This window comes from Caretta caretta, chromosome 8 (assembly GCF_965140235.1).
Source record: "Caretta caretta isolate rCarCar2 chromosome 8, rCarCar1.hap1, whole genome shotgun sequence".
Taxonomy (NCBI): Eukaryota; Metazoa; Chordata; order Testudines; family Cheloniidae; genus Caretta; species Caretta caretta.
This window is the reverse complement of record NC_134213.1, coordinates 85,808,648-85,828,433: the sequence shown is the minus strand read 5'-3', so window position 1 is coordinate 85,828,433 and position 19,786 is coordinate 85,808,648. Positions and strand designations below refer to the sequence as shown.

The 19,786-nt window shown below is 41.4% G+C and overlaps 1 protein-coding gene across 5 annotated transcripts in view; it reads right to left on the bottom strand.

Annotated features, from left to right (window-relative positions):
- Nucleotides 1–2,706, bottom strand: part of ERICH3 (glutamate rich 3) — a 66,163-nt gene extending 63,457 nt beyond the window's left edge. For 2 of the 5 annotated variants that reach the window (XM_048861458.2, XM_048861457.2), the window contains exon 1: nt 2,074–2,456. In XM_048861458.2, coding sequence (XP_048717415.2) covers nt 2,074–2,093 — 20 coding nt within the window. In that variant the 5' untranslated portion in view covers nt 2,094–2,456. Of the gene's footprint in view, nt 1–2,073 lie in introns of all 5 variants that reach the window. The other 3 variants (XM_048861459.2, XM_048861456.2, XM_048861460.2) reach the window with 3 other exon arrangements.
- Nucleotides 2,707–19,786: the final 17,080 nt, after the last annotated feature.

Below are 19,786 nucleotides of genomic sequence, written 5' to 3'. Positions count from 1 at the left end.
TTTCCACTGACTTTAGCTGGCTGTGGATCAGACCCTTACTTACTAAATAAGCTTTACATATAAATATTTGAATACTAGCTTTTGAAATTTCATAATGCAGCCCTGTTTCATTAAGGAGTTGTGGTTTTGATAATGACAGAATACATTAAAGATTTTTCCATTCATATTGTTCTTGTTGAAAATGCCTTCATTTATTAAGTATATTTTCCCTAAATTATAGTCACTAATCTTAATTATTCAGTGCTGTAATTTTCACTGTTTTCACCAAACAGATGAATAGCCAGTCTAATCAGACTACTTCACAAGTATTTTGAGAAATATATTAAGACAGCCATGACTGAGTCATTCATTTGTCTGTAGCCCTAATTACAATAGACACCGGTTGTAATAACAAGGATCCCTTGTGCAATAACTCATGCCACACAACCCTCCAAAACCAAGGGGGTTTCAGACATTTTTGCTTATAGCCTATCAACTGTACAAACCACAGATTCATAAATACAGGATACAAATGTTTTCAAAGAGTTTGGTGGTAATTTAAAAACATGTTCTAGTTACACCTTTTACAGCAGGTCCAGTGGACAGGTACAGGAATGGGAATTCAGCAATCTGGGTTCTAATGCCAGCTCTGCTATTAATTTGCACTGAGATCTTGAGCAAGTCACTTCAACAAATAAGGCCTGATTTGCAGAGGTCCAGAATACCTGCAGCTCCCATTGATTTCAACAGGAGCTGTGTGTATCTTCAAAATCAGGCCTAGGTGTCTCAAGCTGCACACCCAAAAACTGAGGGACCCAAAATAGGGGATGCTTTTGACAACATTGGCATTAACCTCTCCGTGTATCTTTTTCCCCATACATAAAATAGGAATACTTACCCACCTTTGCAAAGAGCTTTGAAACTATGCATGAGCTCTAGATAGAAATGCCAGGTAAGGGCTCAGTTCTACAAAGGTTTATAGAGCAGAGTAATTTTAATTCATGTGAGCAGTCTCCTTGACTTCAATGATGCCTGCACTCCTGAGTTAACTTATTCAATTGCATAGATTATTGCAGGATAGAGTGCTGTGTATATATTATTAACCACTAAAGTTATTGGGAGTTTTGTCTAAATCTGAATGCAAGATCAGGCCCTAAATTCTTTCAGGTTGTTTGCTTCACTGAATTTTATTCCATTATTCCCATAAAATTAATTAGAAAGCCAAATAACCATAAACAAAGATTAGAGTCTTATTTCAAACATGAGGAACATCAACTGATTTTAACTAGGCTGTTCAACTCTTTAAAATGTATAACAGATACTATTAGAAGGAAAGAGCATATTTAAATTATTTGTAAAATAAGTTATGATGTAGCTGCCTACTATTTGTATTTCTGATGTTACCCGGAGTTGGGGGGTGGGGGGAACTAATCTAAGGTACATTCCACTGTGTAACACAGAAGGGAATTTGAGAATACTGGATTCCTATTATTGGTTTGGGTCTTTTTTTTTTTTCCTCTCCTTTTCTATTAAGGACTGCAGTTGTTCTTTAGTAAGAGGTAGCAATGGTTAAGCAACAATAAGAGACCCCAAGAGAGTCAAAATCTCTGTTCAAACAAGTAAACCTAAAGAACGAAGATATAGAAGCCCTAGTGTCGATACAGCTTTTTAATATTAAATTATCCCACTCTCCTTCTCACTGCAGCACTCCAGGAGAATGGGTGCAATAGGTTAGCCCTGGCTCTCCCAACTAGCACTTTTTTCTAATTCTAATTTTCCATGCAGACATTATCCTGCAGCCACCAACTCCTGTGACTGAGGGTCTGATGCCTGATGCCTGTGACGGCCACTGCTTGTGAGAATTCTTTATTTAAAAGCAAATTACATCTTAAAACATAAAGGGCTTCAGAATCTTCAGCAAAGAATAATCGGAAAGGTATATTGGTGTGCTTGAAAACAGTTTTCCTTCCATTGAGCATCGGCCCACAACCCTTCTTCGTTAATTAACCTGCCACCTTCGGCTTCCCCAGCCGGTGGAGGCAAAGCTGGCCCAACCCCCTGGCTTCATAGCTGGAAACTTCAGTTCTCACTTACCCAGGGTGAGGGTGACTCATTTTTGCAGGATGCCTTTTGGACCGTGCAGGAAATGTAAAGTGAGCTGCAGATCGCTGTGCTACTGGCCGGGTGCTTAGGAGGAGGCAGCTGTCACCGCTCACGCTAGAGAGTGCGGTCAGCTGCGCCTCACACCTCCCCAACGCAAACACCCCAACCCAGCCAACACCCCTCCGGCCTCAGCTTGCCGAGCCTCCTGCCTGTACCAAGACATCCCCTCCGGTTGCTAGGGGAGGACCACGTGGTGATGCTTTGGAGGGGGCGGGCAGAAAGGCGAGCTTAGCCCAATGGCTCTCCTCTCTGCCACGGCCCCGCTGGGCTGCCACTCGCGCTGTGTTGCAGGCGGGTTCCCCAGGCTCCCGTAACCGGACCCGGGCACGCACAGACCCAGGGCTCTCTCTCCTCTTTGAGCGGCCGCCAGGGACCATTGGCGGAAGCGTTTAGATACTGCGGCTGGCAAAAATGGCTCCAGCGCTCCGGATTTCATAGCACGGTGCCCGGCAGAGCTCAATCACCGTGCGGGCAATAAATGCAGAGGAGTAACATGGGCTCTGTCCTAAGTGTGACTCCTTGATCATTTTGACCTTCACCGGGGCGGCACCTCCTCTTGATCCAAGCAGTCAGCTGGGCTATTAGTACTGATTTGTACTGCCCGCCGTTGGTATAAAGCTTTCCAGTCATATAAGATGAGGCAGTCCTGGCCCTCAGGCGTTCACACGTCATGGGCATCATTGGGAGTGCTCTGTGTCCTACAGATCACGCGAGTCATAATGCTCAGCAAGGGTCAGACCGTCGGGAAGGGGAGGCAGCCAGACAGCAGTAAATGAGGATGGGGAGGTAGCTCTCAGGTTTTAAGGAACGCGGTTGGAGGTGCCTGGTTCTGTACAATTCTAGCTATTTAGGATTTTTCTTTAACCAAAATGATCAGGCACCACAGAGTAAACAGAGCGAGCTGACAGGAGGTACTGGGACCTCTTCTTTGGGGGCTACACCTTCTATGATTTCCCATGATAGGCAACACATTCTGATCTATATACATTAGGTGCAGCTCTCTGCCCCCCACTGAATTGATAGCAGAGGCTCTTAAGTAGGTGGACAAGAGCCTAGATGTCATTTGGCAGGCACTATAATCTAATCTCTGTTAAAGTATCTTGCTTACCTGAATTGATAAAGTCAATGGAAATCCTGCTTCAAACCAGATAGGTCAGAGAATCTAAGGTGCTGATACAGCAATACTCTTCCGCACTTGCTTAACCTTAAGCACAGGGGACTACTCACATGCTTAAAATTGTGCATAAGAGCCTTGCTAGATCATAGACTTAATCCATACAAATATTGGGTCACATTAGGTCTCTGTGCTGTCTCCATAAATACCCTACTACGAGTAGCCTAGAAGTCTCTGATTCTCTGGACTAGCAATAGAATTAGAATGCACTGGAGCAAAGGAGAGAGCAGGTCTGGTAGCCTCTCACCCCAATCCCATAGTGCCCTACCAAATCCACACAACCTTGCAACATAGAATCATAGGTCTGGAATGGACCTCAAGAGGCCATCTAGTCTAGTCCCCTGCACTAAGGCAGGACTAAGAATTAAACCATCCCTGAGAGGCATTTGTCTAACCTGCTCTTGAATCTCCATCTTCACAAGCTCCCTAGCAATTTATTCCAGTGGTTAGCTATCTGGACAGTTAGGAAGTTTTTCTTAATGCCCAACCTAAATTGCCCTTGCTGCAATTTAAGCCCATTGTGTTTTGTCCTAGCCTCAGAGATTGAGAACAATTTTTCTCCCTCCTCCTTGTAACAACCTTTTATGTACTTAAAAACTGTTATGTCCCCACTCAGCCTTCTCCACACGAAACAAACCCAATTTTTTTCAATCTTCCCTCTGAGGTCATGTTTTCTAGACCTTTAATCATTTTTGTTGTTCTTCTCTGGACTTTCTCCACTTTGTCCACATCTTTCCTGAAATGTGGCACCCAGAATTGGATACAATACTTCAGTTGAGGCTTAATCAGCATTGAGTAGAGTGGAAGAATTACTTCTTGTGTCTTGCTTACAGCACTCCTGCTCATACATCCAAGAATGATCACTCTTTTTGCAAAAGTGTTGACTCATATTTAGCTTGTGATTCACTAGGACCCCCAGATCCCTTTCAGGCTCCTTCCTAGGCAGTCATTTCCCATTTTGTATGTGTGCAGCTGATTGTCCCTTCCTAAGTGGAGTAATTTGCATTTGTCCTTATTGAATTTCATCTTATTTACTTCAGACCATTTATCCAGTTTGTCCAGATCATTTTGAATTTTGATCCTATCCTCCAAAGCACTTGCAACCTCTCCCAGCTTGGTATTGTCCACAAACTTTATAGGTATACTCTCTATGCCATTATCTAAATCACTGATGAATATATTGAACAGAACCAGACCCAGAACTGATTGCTGTGGGACCCTCCTCAATATGCCCTTCCAGCTTGATTGTGAACCACTGATAACTACTCTCGGGGAACGGTTTTCCAACCAGTTATGCACCCACCTTATAGAAGCTCCATCTAGATTGTATTTCCCTAGATTGTTTATGAGGTCACGTGAGATAGTATCAAAAGCCTTACTAAAGTCAAGATATACAACATCTACTGCTTCCCCCGCCCATGAGGCTTGTTATCCTGTCAAAGAAAGCTATCAGATTGGTTTGACATGATTTATTCTTGACAAATCCATGCTGACTGTTACTTATCACCTTATTATCTTCTAGGTGATTGTACAGTGATTGCATAATTATTTGCTCCATTATCTTTTGGCATAATGAAGTTAAGATGATTGGTCTGTATTTCCCGGGTTACCTGTATTTCCTTTTATAAATTGGCACTACATTTGTTCTTTTCTGGTCCTCTAGAATCTCTCCCATCTTCCGTGACTTTTTGAAGATAAGCACTATTGGCTCATGTATCTCCTCAGTCAGCTTCTTGAGTATTCTAGGTATTTGATGGGGCTCTTATATCAGAGTGGTAGCCTGTTAGGCTGGATCTGTAAAAGCAGCAGAGTCCTATAGCACCTTATAGACTAACAGACGTATTGGAGCATAAGCTTTTGTGGGTGAATACCCACTTCGTCAGATGCATGTAGTGGAAATTTGACACCATCAGCTTAGGGTCTGAGTAGAAAGTCCACATATCCGGACAGTCCTTCAGTGAGAGTGCCAATGACCGAGATGATGGGGCATCCAGGATTTCAGGGTTTGTGGATCTTGGGTAGTAGATACAATAGCCCTGGTCAGGGCTCTAAGGGTATGTTGATTGTTCCTGTGTTAGTGCAGGGAGTGTCCTGAGTAGATGGTGCAGTTTCTTAGTGTATTCCTCATTGGGATCTGAGGAAAGTGGGGCTCTTGTGACTTGAAAACACCTAACTTGTCTAAGTAATTTTTAACTTATTTCCTATTTTAGCCTCTGATTCGCCTTTTCACTGGCATTCACTGTGTTAGACAGCCAATTGCTACTAACTCTTTTGGTGAAAACTGAAACAAAGTCATTTAGCACTTCTGCCATTTCCACATTTTCTGTTAGTTTCCTCCCGCCTCCCCCACCACACTGAGTAACAGGCCTACCCTATCCTTGATCTTCCTCTTGCTTCTAATATATTTGTAGGGTTTTGTTTTGTTTTGTTTTTTTTAACCCTTTATGTCTCTAGCCAGTTTAATCTCGTTTTGTGCCTTGGCTTTTCTAACATCCACCAACCTACACCCAAAGTTCCTTAACATCAGCTATATTTGCACTGAAGCCGCTGCTGCATGCTTTCTCCTCATCTTTTAGTGTATGTTTGCACTCTTTTAAGGGCCTCATCCAAATCCCTTTGAAGTCAATGGGAATATTTGGTAAAGACTAAATTAAGCTAAAATTAATTTCATTCACTGTTAAAATGATTGTGTCCATAGAAGACCATTGCACAAATTTAACTAATTTGATTTAGAAACAGATTTTGTTAAATTGGAACAGTTTCTGTATGCCCACAGGCTCCACAGTAGGGGAGGGAAACACCAGGATGAAGACTATCAGATCAAAAATAAAGTACAACCATGTTTATTTCACCGCCATTACCCCCACAACTGACCCTCACCCTTCCTTCATCATGAGTGCTTAACTTAAGGCTGTCCTGTCTTGTGGATGTGCAATCTTGGCTCCGTGCAATTGCGGCTGCAACAAGAAGCCATAGTCTAAGCAGCAGCTTCGCTTTTATAACATGATCATTATATTTCACTTCTGAGAGCGCCATCTGGGAAGCAGCTTTTGGCAGGGCTACTCTGGCAGTTAGGCTGGCATACTGCAATTTTTGCCTCAAAACAACTGGATCAGGAGAAATATGCCTGTTCCACCCTAGTGATCTGCACCTAAAATAAGAGTAATATATCAAGCTATTTACCATAGAAAAGCCACAATGTAGCTCTGCTGATGGAGGTAGGGGACCAGATGGTGAAAAGCCTGAAAACACAAGCCTAGGGGAAGAGAAGACATAAGTCAGACTATATTTTATCTTTTTTTCATTAATTTTTCAGTCACATCAAAAGTCAGGAAAAAATAAACTGGAAACTGCTTTGTATGTTATATATTCATTTATTTTATATGACATGAGGATGAGGTGCCAAGGAACTTTTTAACACAGAAGACAGCAAGAGATCAAAAAATAAAAGTGTACTAAATAAAAGCCTCCCAGAGAAGGTTGTGGCTACCTACCTGGAGCTAGACAGAATTCAGCTTAGTATCAGCAACAGTGCATGTGTTTAATGTCTTCAGAGAATCCTCACTGGAGTACATCTTTCCTTAGTATTGTTAGGTTTCAGAGTAACAGCCGTGTTAGTCTGTATTCGCAAAAAGAAAAGGAGTACTTGTGGCACCTTAGAGACTAACCAATTTATTTGAGCATAAGCTTTCGTGAGCTACAGCTCAGCTCACTTCATCGGATGCAACTTCATCCGATGAAGTGAGCTGTAGCTCACAAAAGCTTATGCTCAAATAAATTGGTTAGTCTCTAAGGTGCCACAAGTACTCCTTTTCTTCTTAGTAATGTTGACTCACTACCTCAGCGATGGGCATATCAGAGCTCAGGCAGGCAGAGATGTGTTTGCATAGTTTGACGTTCACACCAATAGTCTGTTGTGATGTGGAGCTTTATGTCAGGAGATATGACTGCTGACCAATATGAACTCACAATTTTCTAATGCCATTTTCTAACACATGCCTTCTCTTAACCATTACTCATCTGTTAGTTGATTTATGGACAAAGGCCTGAAGTCAGGATTGCCCAAACTGTACCAGGAGCCTGAAGCAAACACCTAATTTGTTAACATGTTTACATATTTTATCAGAAGTAAATGTATACCTTCCCCCTACTAATTCCTCATGCCATTCTAGTCATCTATCAAAAACCATACAAGGAATTTCTTTGTTGTCCACGTTAACCAGTAACAAAAACCTGGACTCTTCAACTTTGTCCTATTCAATCTGAAGGGAGCTGGCAACCATGATTCACAAGTTTTACAGTGAATGCCTCAGGATTCAGCTTCATATTGCAGGACTGATTTAGCTCTCACATTGGTTTAAATCAGGAGCAACTCCTGAAGTCAGTGGAGTTACACATGTGTTGGGCACACCAGTCTTAGATTGAATTAAGCCCTTTGTATTCATTCTCAGATACTTTAGCCTTGAAAAGAAACAAAAGACATCCGAGTTCTTTAGAGAAAACGGGTGAGTAACAGTTGTTCTATGGAGGTTACTTTCAAGAGCAAGGAAAGGATACACTGGGATAAGCAAAAAGAAAAGGAGTACCTTTTCTTTTTGCGAATACAGACTAACATGGCTGCTACTCTGAACACTGGGATAAGCAATTCATCTGCTTTTAAACAGAGATTTCGCACAGGTTCCTGACCATACACAGTAAACAAAATGGAGTAAGTGAGCAGTGTATGGGGGCGGGGAACTGGAGCAACTGAAGACCTGTGACGCTACAATAACCTTTTTAATAGTAATAATTTTCTACAAAAGTTTTAGCTAGTCACAAGGCAACAGAATAAGAGAGAAGTAACAGACATCCTAAAATATAGAAACCATTGGAATGGGGATAAAATTGAAAGTAAGCCTTATCTTAAAACACAGCTTCTCTTATTAGTGTCTGGCAGTAGTGGCGTTGCATAAAAATACATCACAAGCTCCATACAGGCTGGAACCTTGAAGATCTGTTGAGAACCTAAAACAAAGCCCCAAACTGGCTGACATTACTCTTACAGTCTTTTACATGACCTCTGAGCAGCAGTCAAGACAATAACAAACCCACTTTGAGATGGTGGTCTTAGATATATGCTCTCCTGCTGTGTTTGTCAGGGGAAAAAAATGAAAAGGTGACTTTCACCATCTAAAAGGTTCAAAGAGTTAACAAAGAGTGCAAAACAGATTTTGTGTACCCATTATAAAAAGCAACCTAAGAAAGGAAGTAAAAAAAAAAGGTTGTAAGACCGGGATAAAACTAAAGAGAGAGGCTAGTTGAGTACACTGCAACCAAGCGCATGAGAACCATACACCATGGCCAGATCCCGCAACATGCTGAATGGGAGTTGAACGCACATAGGGTACAGCTAACAGCAGTTTGGAGAGAGCCTCCCAGCCCAAGTGAGCAGACTTGGGCTAACAGAGCTCACATGAGCACTCCAAAGTGCTGTCTATACAGCTATGTTTAAAGTTGTGGCTCAGGCTGGAGCCCAGGCTCTGAAGCCTGGGGGGGGGGAGGTGGACTCCAGAGACGGCGCTCCAGCCCGAATCATAATTTCAAAGCACCGTCTGTCTATACCGCTATTTTTAGAGCACAGTCGCAAGCCCCACTAGCCCACTTCTGTCAACCTGGGTTGGGAGGCTCGCTGTGCAGATGTGCCCTCAGTAGCTTGCAGAATTAGACCTCATGCAAGCAGGTTTTTTAAACCCCAGTGGTTTCCCAAATATGTCCACAGCTTGTGTCTGCTCAGTAATCTGTGGGGAAAACTTTACATGCTCAAACCACTCCTTGGAGTACAAGTGAAAAAGTCCAGTAACTGAACCAACTTTGTAGGAGGAAGATTCTTTTGGGTTTGTTCTTCCCATCTGGCATGTATTAAAACTCTGTAGTTGGGAATGTTCTGGAACAGCAAATATACAATGTCTTTATGGTATAATGCTCAATTTCTTTTTATGTATAGGATTTGATAGTCTCCATAATATCCAAGACCCACATAGACATTAATGGATTTATCTTCACAATAACCTGGTGACCTAGGGAATTAATTTATTCTCCTCAGTTTACAGCTGAAGAAGTGAAGCAGCTTGCCCAAGGACAAGCAGGAGTCGATGACAGAGCCAGGATTAGAACCCAGATCTCCTGAGCTTCAGTCCCATCCTATGAGAACGTTCTTCCTTTCTGTTGCAGGCTGGCTTCCTCCCTCCCTCCCTCTCTCCTTTATTTTCAGTTCTATGTTGAGCTCTTTTTTGTTCATCACACTCAATTTGTTTTTAACATTAAAACTTTCCCTCTTATTTGTGTGGTTCATTAAGCAAGGGGCAAAATAATTAAAAGGTTATGTTTCTTCAAACCCTGTCTAATTTATTGTTATTCTTCCCTTTCAAACAATGGCGAGTGTGAAGCATGAACTATATCAAAAGTGGTAGAACTAGTATGACACCTGCTGGCGAGAAACCCTGAAATAATGTTAACAGCAGCCACAACTGATGGACAGGAACGTACTGCAGTACATTGATCTTATAAGACTCAAAGTTAGCTCAATACAGTGGTGTCAGGAAGCAAATGAGATAGCATGGGTAATTAATGCACCTTTCATCCATGTAATCCATCTTGTTTGATTAGGATGGCATTGGTGAGGGCAGAATGGGGGAAAAAACTAGTATCGGGAATATTTAAAAATAAGAAACGAAACTATAGTCAGGGCCGGCTCCAGGCACCAGCTTTCCAGGCAGGTGCTTGGGGCGGCATTGAGAATGGGGAGGCAGTCTATGTCCCGTGGTGGCTTTTGGGCACTCTTCCAGGGGCGGCAGCAATTGGGCAGCAGTTCCGCCGCTCTTGCGGCGGCAGCAATTGGGCAGCGACTGCTTGGGGCGGCAAACTTGGTAGAGCCGCCCCTGGCTATAGTAAGGGATCAGAAAAGATCAAAGCTAATACAACACTTTCAGAATCAAGGCAAAATCAAAAAGTCTTATGATAGCTAGAAGGGTCTGATTATAACAGACAAACCTGGTCTAATGGGAACCAGGAACTCCTGTGCATCTCTTACTGGACTCTCTCATCCAAACAAGGACTAAAAGTTACCAATTGAAGTGCATTCACACAATGGCACCATTTACTAAGTGCCATTTTCAGTGCTCTGTCCAATCTAAAGGAAACAGTTTCCCTACCAAAGCTGCAGAAAGAGCTCTGATAATTAGGATCCCAACAAGCAGATCTTCCATACTAAACCCCTTTGTTCTCACAGCTTATAATTATTGTGCACCTCACTTATTACAGCTGGGTATTTTCATTCATCTCACTATGCTATTGCTTCCTTGTCCTCTTGCCAGAGGCAAGTTTTCAAATTAACAGAAGATGTCAAAAATAAGTGTCACTGATATATGGGGGACCAGTAGGTTGAAAGACACATTTGTGCTCTTGCTATCTATGTATACTGCTGCTACCATTTTTCTCACTTATGCTTGATGTTTCACTTATTACATGCTCCATCCTGCCAATGATAATAGACAATGCCTCTTTCAAGAGTAAAATGTGAATTGAATACTTTCAAAGTTGCACTACAGTGTAATAAAAAAATCCAGTATGACTGAAGGTAACAAACTGATGCAGTCAAGAACATCAGAGAACAAATAGGCAACTGGAACAGTTACAATGAACTCTTTTAAAGGAGTAGCGGGTAGCAGGTGGGAAGAGTCATATGCATCCTGAACATAAATCTGATCCTAAAATGTAAGAGAAACTCAGTTTAATTTGGAATCTCATTAAGGTATGAGAGTCATTTGATTCATATAGATTTTCACCAAAGAATAACCACCATACTAAGCAGCTCTCAACTGCAATGAGAAGATAACGTTTAAAAGCAGCACCACTTGCCCCATAACCTCAGCCGTGCAGAACACAATGCCATCCACAGCCTCAGAAACAACTCTGACATCATAATCAAAAAGGCTGACAAAGGAGGTGCTGTTGTCATCATGAATAGGTCAGAATAACACCACATTCTACAAGCCATTACCCTCTGATCCCACTGAGGGTTACCAAAAGAAACTACACCATCTGCTCAAGAACCTCCCTGAAAAATCACAAGAGCAAATCCACACAGACACACCTCTAGAACCCCAAGCAGGGGTATTCTATCTGCTACCCAAGATCCATAAACCTGGAAATCCTGGACGCCCCATCATCTCAGGCATTGGCACCTTGACAGCAGGATTGTCTGGCTATGTAGACTCTCTCCTCAGGCCCTGCGCTACCAGCACTCCCAGCTATCTTCGAGACACCACTGACTTCCTGAGGAAACTACAATCCATCGGTGATCTTCCTGAAAACACCATCCTGGACACTATGGATGTAGAAGCCCTCTACACCAACTTTCCACATAAAGATGGACTACAAGCCGTCCAGAACAGTATCCCTGATAATATCACGGCAAACCTGGTGGCTGAACTTTGTGACTTTGTCCTCACCCATAACTATTTCACATTTGGGGACAATGTATAACTTCAAATCAGTGGCACAGCTATGGGTACCCACATGGCCCCACAGCATGCCAACATTTTTATGGCTGACTTAGAACAACGCTTCCTCAGCTCTCGTCCCCTAATGCTCCTACTCTACTTGTGCTACATTGATGACATCTTCATCATCTGGACCCATGGAAAAGAAGACCTTGAGGAATTCCACCATTTCAACTATTTCCATCCCACCATCAACCTCAGCGTGGACTAGTCCACACAAGAGATCCACTTCCTGGACACTACAGTGCTAATAAATGATGGTCACATAAACACCACCCAGTACTGGAAACCTACTGACCGCTATTCCTACCTACATGCCTCCAGCTTTCATCCAGGACACACCACACCATCCATTGTCTACAGCCAAGCTCTACAATACAACCGCATTTGCTCCAACCCCTCAGACAGAGACAAACACCTACAAGATCTCTATCAATTACAACTACAATACCCACCTGCTGAAGCGAAGAAACACATTGACAGATCCAGAAGAGGACCCAGAAGTTACCTACTACAGGACAGGCCCAAAAAAGGAAATAACAGAACGCCACTAGCCGTCACCTTCAGCCCCCAACTAAAACCTCTCCAGCGCATCATCAAGGATCTACAACCTATCCTGAAGGATGACCTATAACTCTCAGAGATCTTGGAGACAGGCCAGTCCTTGCTTACAGACAGCCCCCCAACCTGAAGCAAATACTCACCAACAACCACACAACAAAAACACTAACCCAGGAACCTATACTTGCAACAAAGCCCGTTGCCAACTCTATCCATATATTTATTCAGGAGAAACCACCATAGGGCCTAATCACATCAGCCATACTATCAGAGGCTCGTACACCTGCACATCTACCAATGTGATCTATGCCATTATGTGCCAGCAATGCCCCTCTGCCATGTACATTGGCCAAACCGGACAGCCTCTATGTAAAAGAATAAATGGACACAAATCAGACGTCAAGAATTATAACAATCAACAACCAGTTGGAAAACACTTCAATCTCTCTGGTCACTCGATTACAGACCTAGAAGTCGCAATATTACAACAAAAAACCTTCAAAAACAGACTCCAACGAGAGACTGCTTAATTGGAATTAGTTTGCAAACTGGACACCGTTAAATTAGGCTTGAATGAAGACTGGGAGTGGACGTGTCCTTACAGAAAGTAAAACTATTTCCCCATGTTTATTTCCCGCCCACTGTTCCTCACATGTTCTTGTCAACTGCTGGAAATGGCCCACCTTGATTATCACTACAAAAGGTTTTTTTTCTTTCCTGCTGGTAATAGTTCACCTTATCTGATCACTCTCCTTACAGTCTGTATGGTAACACTCATTGTTTCATGTTCTCTGTGTATATAAAATCCCCCTACTATATTTTCCACTTGATGCATCCAATGAAGTGAGCTGTAGCTCACAAAAGCTTATGCTCAAATAAATTGGTTAGTCTCTAAAGTGCCACAAGTACTCCTTTTCTTTTTGCGGATACAGACTAACACGGCTGCTACTCTGAAACCTGTTTAATAGTCTGTAATACCGCTTTCACAAATGAATCCAGTCATGTTACTGACTCCAAGAATGCGTAAACATGTAGACACACCCACTTACAATATGTCAGCAACTGTCCTCAAAACCACATCCATTTATATTTTAAAATGTTTTATAATTTATATTTTCTAGTTTTTCATAAAAGCCAGAAAATCCTGTTTCGAATCCCAGTTCTGACGACATGTCTGTTTACTCATATTTACCAACTTCATAGTAATAGTGAGAGTGTTAACTCCTTTTTGTACCATATGTCAATATTTAGTCTTGAGAGAGACACTTGCTGACATATTTGTGAGTGCTTATTTACAAATAAATTTGTGAGAATTTTTGAAGTGGCTAACACATTACAAATCTCCTAAAATTATTTGGGGAAGGACCATTAAGAAACAAGATTGATTGCTTTCCCGCTTCTTTCTGTACTTGAAAGCTGTTTAGTTGAATGGTAATTGTTTGGTAGAAAAGCAAGCCGGAGTGTTGATATATAGATTTTATAAGACCCATGTCTAGCTATCACATAATATACCCAGAGGACCATATTTTGAAAAGACACTTGTACATTTGCATTCAGAATGGCTTGCATAGACAACCCACATTTAGCTATTCTGTTTGCACACATAAATCCAGGCTGCACACGCAAACAATTCTGCATGTGAATCTTGCTGGCGCAGATTTAAAGGCTGGGGTGAATCTTCTTTGAAAATTTGGCCCCAAATGCTAACTTTTTAATAGGCATCAACTCAGCCTCTATTTTGCACCCACAATTATTTGCAAGTGAAAATGAGAGAGTTTGTAATAGATCTGTAGATGAAATACCATCTTTGGCACCTGCTGTCATTTGTGATCCTGAAGTATGAACAGAAAAACAGAGGCCATTTAAATAAAAGTAGCCCTAAATGTTCAAAGGCCTTAACACTGTGTAAGGAAATTGAATTTCCTGCTATAAGGCCAAAGACTCAAAATTGCGAGTGACCAGAGTGTCACCTCCTGCAATGGCCTTCACCACTTTCACATGTATCAACTGCTGCTCTTATTTGCTAGTCAGTATGTTAATCAGACCAGAAGTATTTCCTTACCCAGGGATTTCCTAAAATGTGGAATTATAGACTCCAACTTCTGACTAAATGAATGGGAACAATAATCAGCAACTTTTAGCACTAGCCAATTATTCATCCACATTACTTATGTAGCTATAAACATGTAAGTGGTAATTTCTCTTACACCTTCCAATTCAGACTGAGTACAGCAGAAGCTCCTCATTGCAGTTGAAAGCAAAGTGGAATGAGCAGCCTTCTATTCCTTTGGGCATCTGCACAGCATTCTAGAACAACACATAGGGTGCAAAATGGGGGAAGTGACATACTATACCTTTGAGGAACGTGACCTGGAACCTCCAGCTATCCTCCTCCAAGCATTTCCAAAAAGAAGCATTGAAATATTAGTCAGAAATCATTAACTCTAAAAAGACTCTTTATCCTTTTCCCAGGCATTAGAACTATTGCACAATGGATGCAGTGAACTCAAGTAATTGCTTTAATGACCCAATAGTGCCCAACATATCTAACAGTGCATATTGTAAAAGAAATCGCTTAAAATGCATTAAATCTACCATAGCCGTAAGAAATTTAAGTCCTTTAACCTTATGTTTTTTAAGAGCAGGACATGAACAACACACACACTTAATCCAAATAAAATCTAAACTTATTAACCTACAACATGACTTTTCACAAGGTTAATAATTATATGAAATGATTATGCAAATTGAATGTAGATAAGTTATCTATGATAAGCTGAAACTTATGCTTGCACATAAAAATACAAGCTATAATCAAAACAGAAAGTCACTTCAATGTGAAATATCTTATAATCGCACAACACAAGTGGCATAAAAGGGATACAAAGATAAAATTAGCTGATTCAAATCTAGTTTAGGGAATATTGCCAGACAAGACATGATAATTTATAAACCACATTTCCCATTTATCGCATGTCCTGAAACAAGTCCCGTTTCTCATGGAAGTTTTACCAAAAGAGAAGTTCTGTGCTGGTATCAATAAATTATTGCTCATTTTCTTCCTACAAATTGAAAATACTCACAAACCAGTGTAATCCAGAGAAACCAGCAGGGCTGGGAATGAAGAGGTGCCAAGTTCTAATCCCAGACCTTCTGCTGACTCACAGAGTAGCCTTGGACAAGTCACTTCACCTTTCTGCATCAATTTCCACCTCTATCAAATGGGGATAATACTTATTTGCATTTTCAGGGGTGTTGTGGGGACTACTCAGTTAATGTATAAATCATGCTTTGAACCTGTGAAGCATTGTAACTATAATAAGTATTATTACAGAAACGAGTCAGGCAGCAAAACTCACTACCAAACATCCTTTCAATATAGGTTTCAGAGGAACAGCCGTGTTAGTCTGTATTCGCAAAAAGAAAAGGAGTACTTGTGGCACCTTAGAGACTAACCAATTTATTTGAGCATGAGCTTTCGTGAGCTACAGCTCACTTCATCAGATGTATACCGTGGAAACTGCAGCAGACTTTATATACACACAGAGAATATGAAACAATACCTCCTCCCACCCCACTGTCCTGCTGGTAATAGCTTATCTAAAGTGATCAACAGGTGGGCCATTTCCAGCACAAAGCCAGGTTTTCTCACCCTCCACCCCCCCACACAAATTCACTCTCCTGCTGGTGCTAGCCCATCCAAAGTGACAACTCTTTACATAATCAAGTCGGGCTATTTCCTGCATAGATCCAGGTTTTCTCACATCTCCCCCACCCCCATACACACACAAACTCACTCTCCTGCTGGTAATAGCTCATCTAAACTGACCACTCTCCAAGTTTAAATCCAAGTTAAACCAGAACATCTGGGGGGGGGGGGGGTAGGAAAAAACAAGAGGAAACTGGCTACCTTGCATAATGACTTAGCCACTCCCAGTCTCTATTTAAGCCTAAATAGCTCATGCTCAAATAAATTGGTTAGTCTCTAAGCTGCCACAAGTACTCCTTTCCTTTCAATATACCATGTCATAGAATCATCACCATGCATTTCTTAAAGATTATGTCACCAACATAACCACAAATCAACATTTCCAAGCAAATTAGGACAAAGGTTCCCTAGCCTATTATTAATATATGCCAGTAAAATTACATAGGCATAGCAAAATGTGCATACAGATTTAAATTAATCAAACACCTCAAATGCTGAACTTTTGTACTGGACTTTCCTTATAGGTGAAACAGGTAATTCAAGCTGTTGCTCTACTGCTGAATTAATTCATTACTTCAGCTGAAGTTATTTCACACTTCGTTTACTGTAAACATTCCAGCTGAGAGCAGCAAAATTCCCAGGTAACTAGAACGGGGGCAGTATTTCTGCCCCTGCTTCAACCACATCCAGCATTGCCTCTATCTGACTTTGCTCCCCAAACATACAGAGCTCAGTTCTGGGGCAGGGGAAGTGAGGGACTGTGAAGCCAGCTTTACAAACCCTTATAATAGCACTTCCAAAGTCCTGGAGCTAGATGCCGTCTCAGGCCAACAGCACCAGCTGCCTTCCCGACAAGCTCCCATCCTCTCCATCTTTTCAAATCTGTGCTCCACCAAATGGCAAACACACACACACACCTCAGTGATCCAAATCCCACAAACCCTCAAATGTAAGTCTTCTGTATTACACCTCCTCATAATCTAAAGGTTTGAATCCCTCTCCAGGATGGCTGTGTGTCAATCTACCATAAAGAAACCACGAGCACAATGATCTTAAGTAAATAAGGTTTGTCAGGAAAAAAATTTAGATGAACGTAGAATCAACCATATGAAAACATCTCTAACCCGAAGTTGGGGAAAGTTAATCTAGACAAATATGAACGGTCCTGACTGACAAATATGAACTGTCCTTTTGGATGCCAATTTGCTTTCCATTGAGTTGATTTTGGACTGTGCCTCAAGTAATTTATCACATCCTCCCTGGACCCAAAATTTAATGAGCGTGACCCAGACTTTCCAATAATTCTATTTTACCAAAAATTTCTATCCTGTATCAAATATGAAATCTTGACAGATGACGTTCCATCTGTTACAAGGAAACCTGCTATTAGTTACAGTTTTACCGGTTCAGAGGGATTATTGTACTTTAGCTTATGTTCTGATTAAATTAGCTAGCACTGTCTAATTAGCTCAGTCTGTTGCAAGCACTGGGCCAAATTCAGTCCTGGTGTAAATGGAAGCAAGATTAAATCAATGGAGTCGTACTCACTTGCATTGATTCTGAACTCTGCCCTCTCTGTCTACAATGAAAAAATCAGAGAAACCATTTTTTTAAAAATGAGATGTTTAAAATACTCTTATGGCTAGCGAGGTATTGCTGTGCTTTCCCATGATATATATTGTTAGAGCCCCAGGAACCAATTCTGTGTTGCCCTTCACCTACTGCAGTCATTAATACCACTGCGGAAAGGGCACAAAAAATGCTGTCATTCTGATCTGGCCGCACTTTATATTGGTGTAAATGACTATACAAGGTGCAGTGCAACAGAAAATCAGGCCTCCTAATAGACTTCACTACTACAGCAAGGCCTCTCTCTACACTTGGAAAATGAGTAGGCAGCCAGATTCTTCACTGCCTTGCACATTCTGATCTGATAGCATTCTACAGCTCCCTTTGCAGAGAGATGAGTGATTAGGCAGTGGAGAAATCAAGACACAGGAGTCTAGTATATTTTCTGAAATGGAGGTTTAAAATAAATAATTAGGCCCCCACAGCCCTGTGATGCTGTATGATTGATGATGACCATTTATATCACTGTTACTACCACTGTTACACAATTGCAACAAATCTTATATAAAGTCATGTAAAATATCAATAGAAAAGTTGTAATCTGCTAAGTATGTTAATCCTACCTATATGCATGTTTCATCTTTGTACCTGAAGTAATGACTATTTGCATCTCAGACATGTGTTTTGTTCTTGGGTGATACCTACAAGGTAGTTTTACATCCTGTCTAGCCAGCCCAATGTTGATGAACCATGGAGGGAGATCAGCTCTTCAATGAGTCCTCCTGCAGCTGCCTCCCGCAGCAAGGACCCAAGGGCCACCCCTGTGATTTGGCAAAAGATGTAAGAACATGTGACATGGACATGTGACCTCAGACTCAATCTTTGTCAGTAACATTCCATACAAAGGTTTTCGTGTAGCAGCCGTGTTAGTCTGTATTCGCAAAAAGAAAAGGAGTACTTGTGGCACCTTTGTTAGTCTCTAAGGTGCCACAAGTACTCCTTTTCTTTTTGCGAATACATTCCATACAAAGGAGCTGTGGGCTTTGTTTGGGACAGTGAATTTCCATGTACATGGCAGAGGATATAAAAGACACCTGGGACACCTCCATTTTGCCTCATTCCTGTACCAATTCTCTGGACTGCGGATTTACACCTAAAATGAGTATTCTGAACAATGGACTGAGGGACCATCCAATCTTTTGGAAGTTACCAGAGAGATTTTTGCAAGCCAGCAGTCTATTCCATCACTGCTACAAACATAAGGACTTTGCAATCATTTGTATGTATATTATTATCTATTAACCATTTATAACTATTCTTTTTTAAAAAAAATCTTCAGTTACTTGACTAAGGATTTTCTGACAGTCTGGATTGTCTGACAGTGTGATATTTAGGTAAGATCCGAGATGCTTACATACTGACATGGAGGGTGTCTGATCCTTTGAGAGGAGTAGACCTTTACATACGGTGTATTAGGTTTTCAGTAACCTCTCACTATATTAGACCTGTTTGTTTGGATGGGAGCCCAGGGCTGGAATGCATAAAAGGGACTGTGTTAGGCTTCTTGTTAATCAGTGTGGTGCTACAGAAGCTCTTTTGCTAATGATTTGGTGAATCTAATTATAGAATAAACCCCCAGTTTGTGGGGATTGTGTGCCCTGTTTCTTGCAGTCTGCCCTGAAGTGGTACTCTCAGTGTAATCTGTCCCAGGCACCTGGTCATAAGCCCTAATGACCAAGCTGTTTCAAATCTCATTTGAATAGAGAATGGGGCAGAGTCCTATGATTGACATTGGTTATCATTCATATCGCTCTTCTTGATTACACAATGGCCCAGTGCTCAAATAACTTGTGTGCTTACATATCCAGTATTCTTCTAAACCACTGATACCGCTGCAGCTTGGCAAATAAAGCTTGATTCCAATTACTTAGAGCAAGACTGCAAAAACATCTGGTGAGCAAAGATTTTTTTTTTTAAAAAAACAGGTGTCCTCAGCAGTTCAATGAGAGGTATCAGAAAGTCAAACAGCTCAATATTAATAATGCCTGACTTTCTGAAATGAGGGCAACTGTTCCTTCATGACAAGCTAAA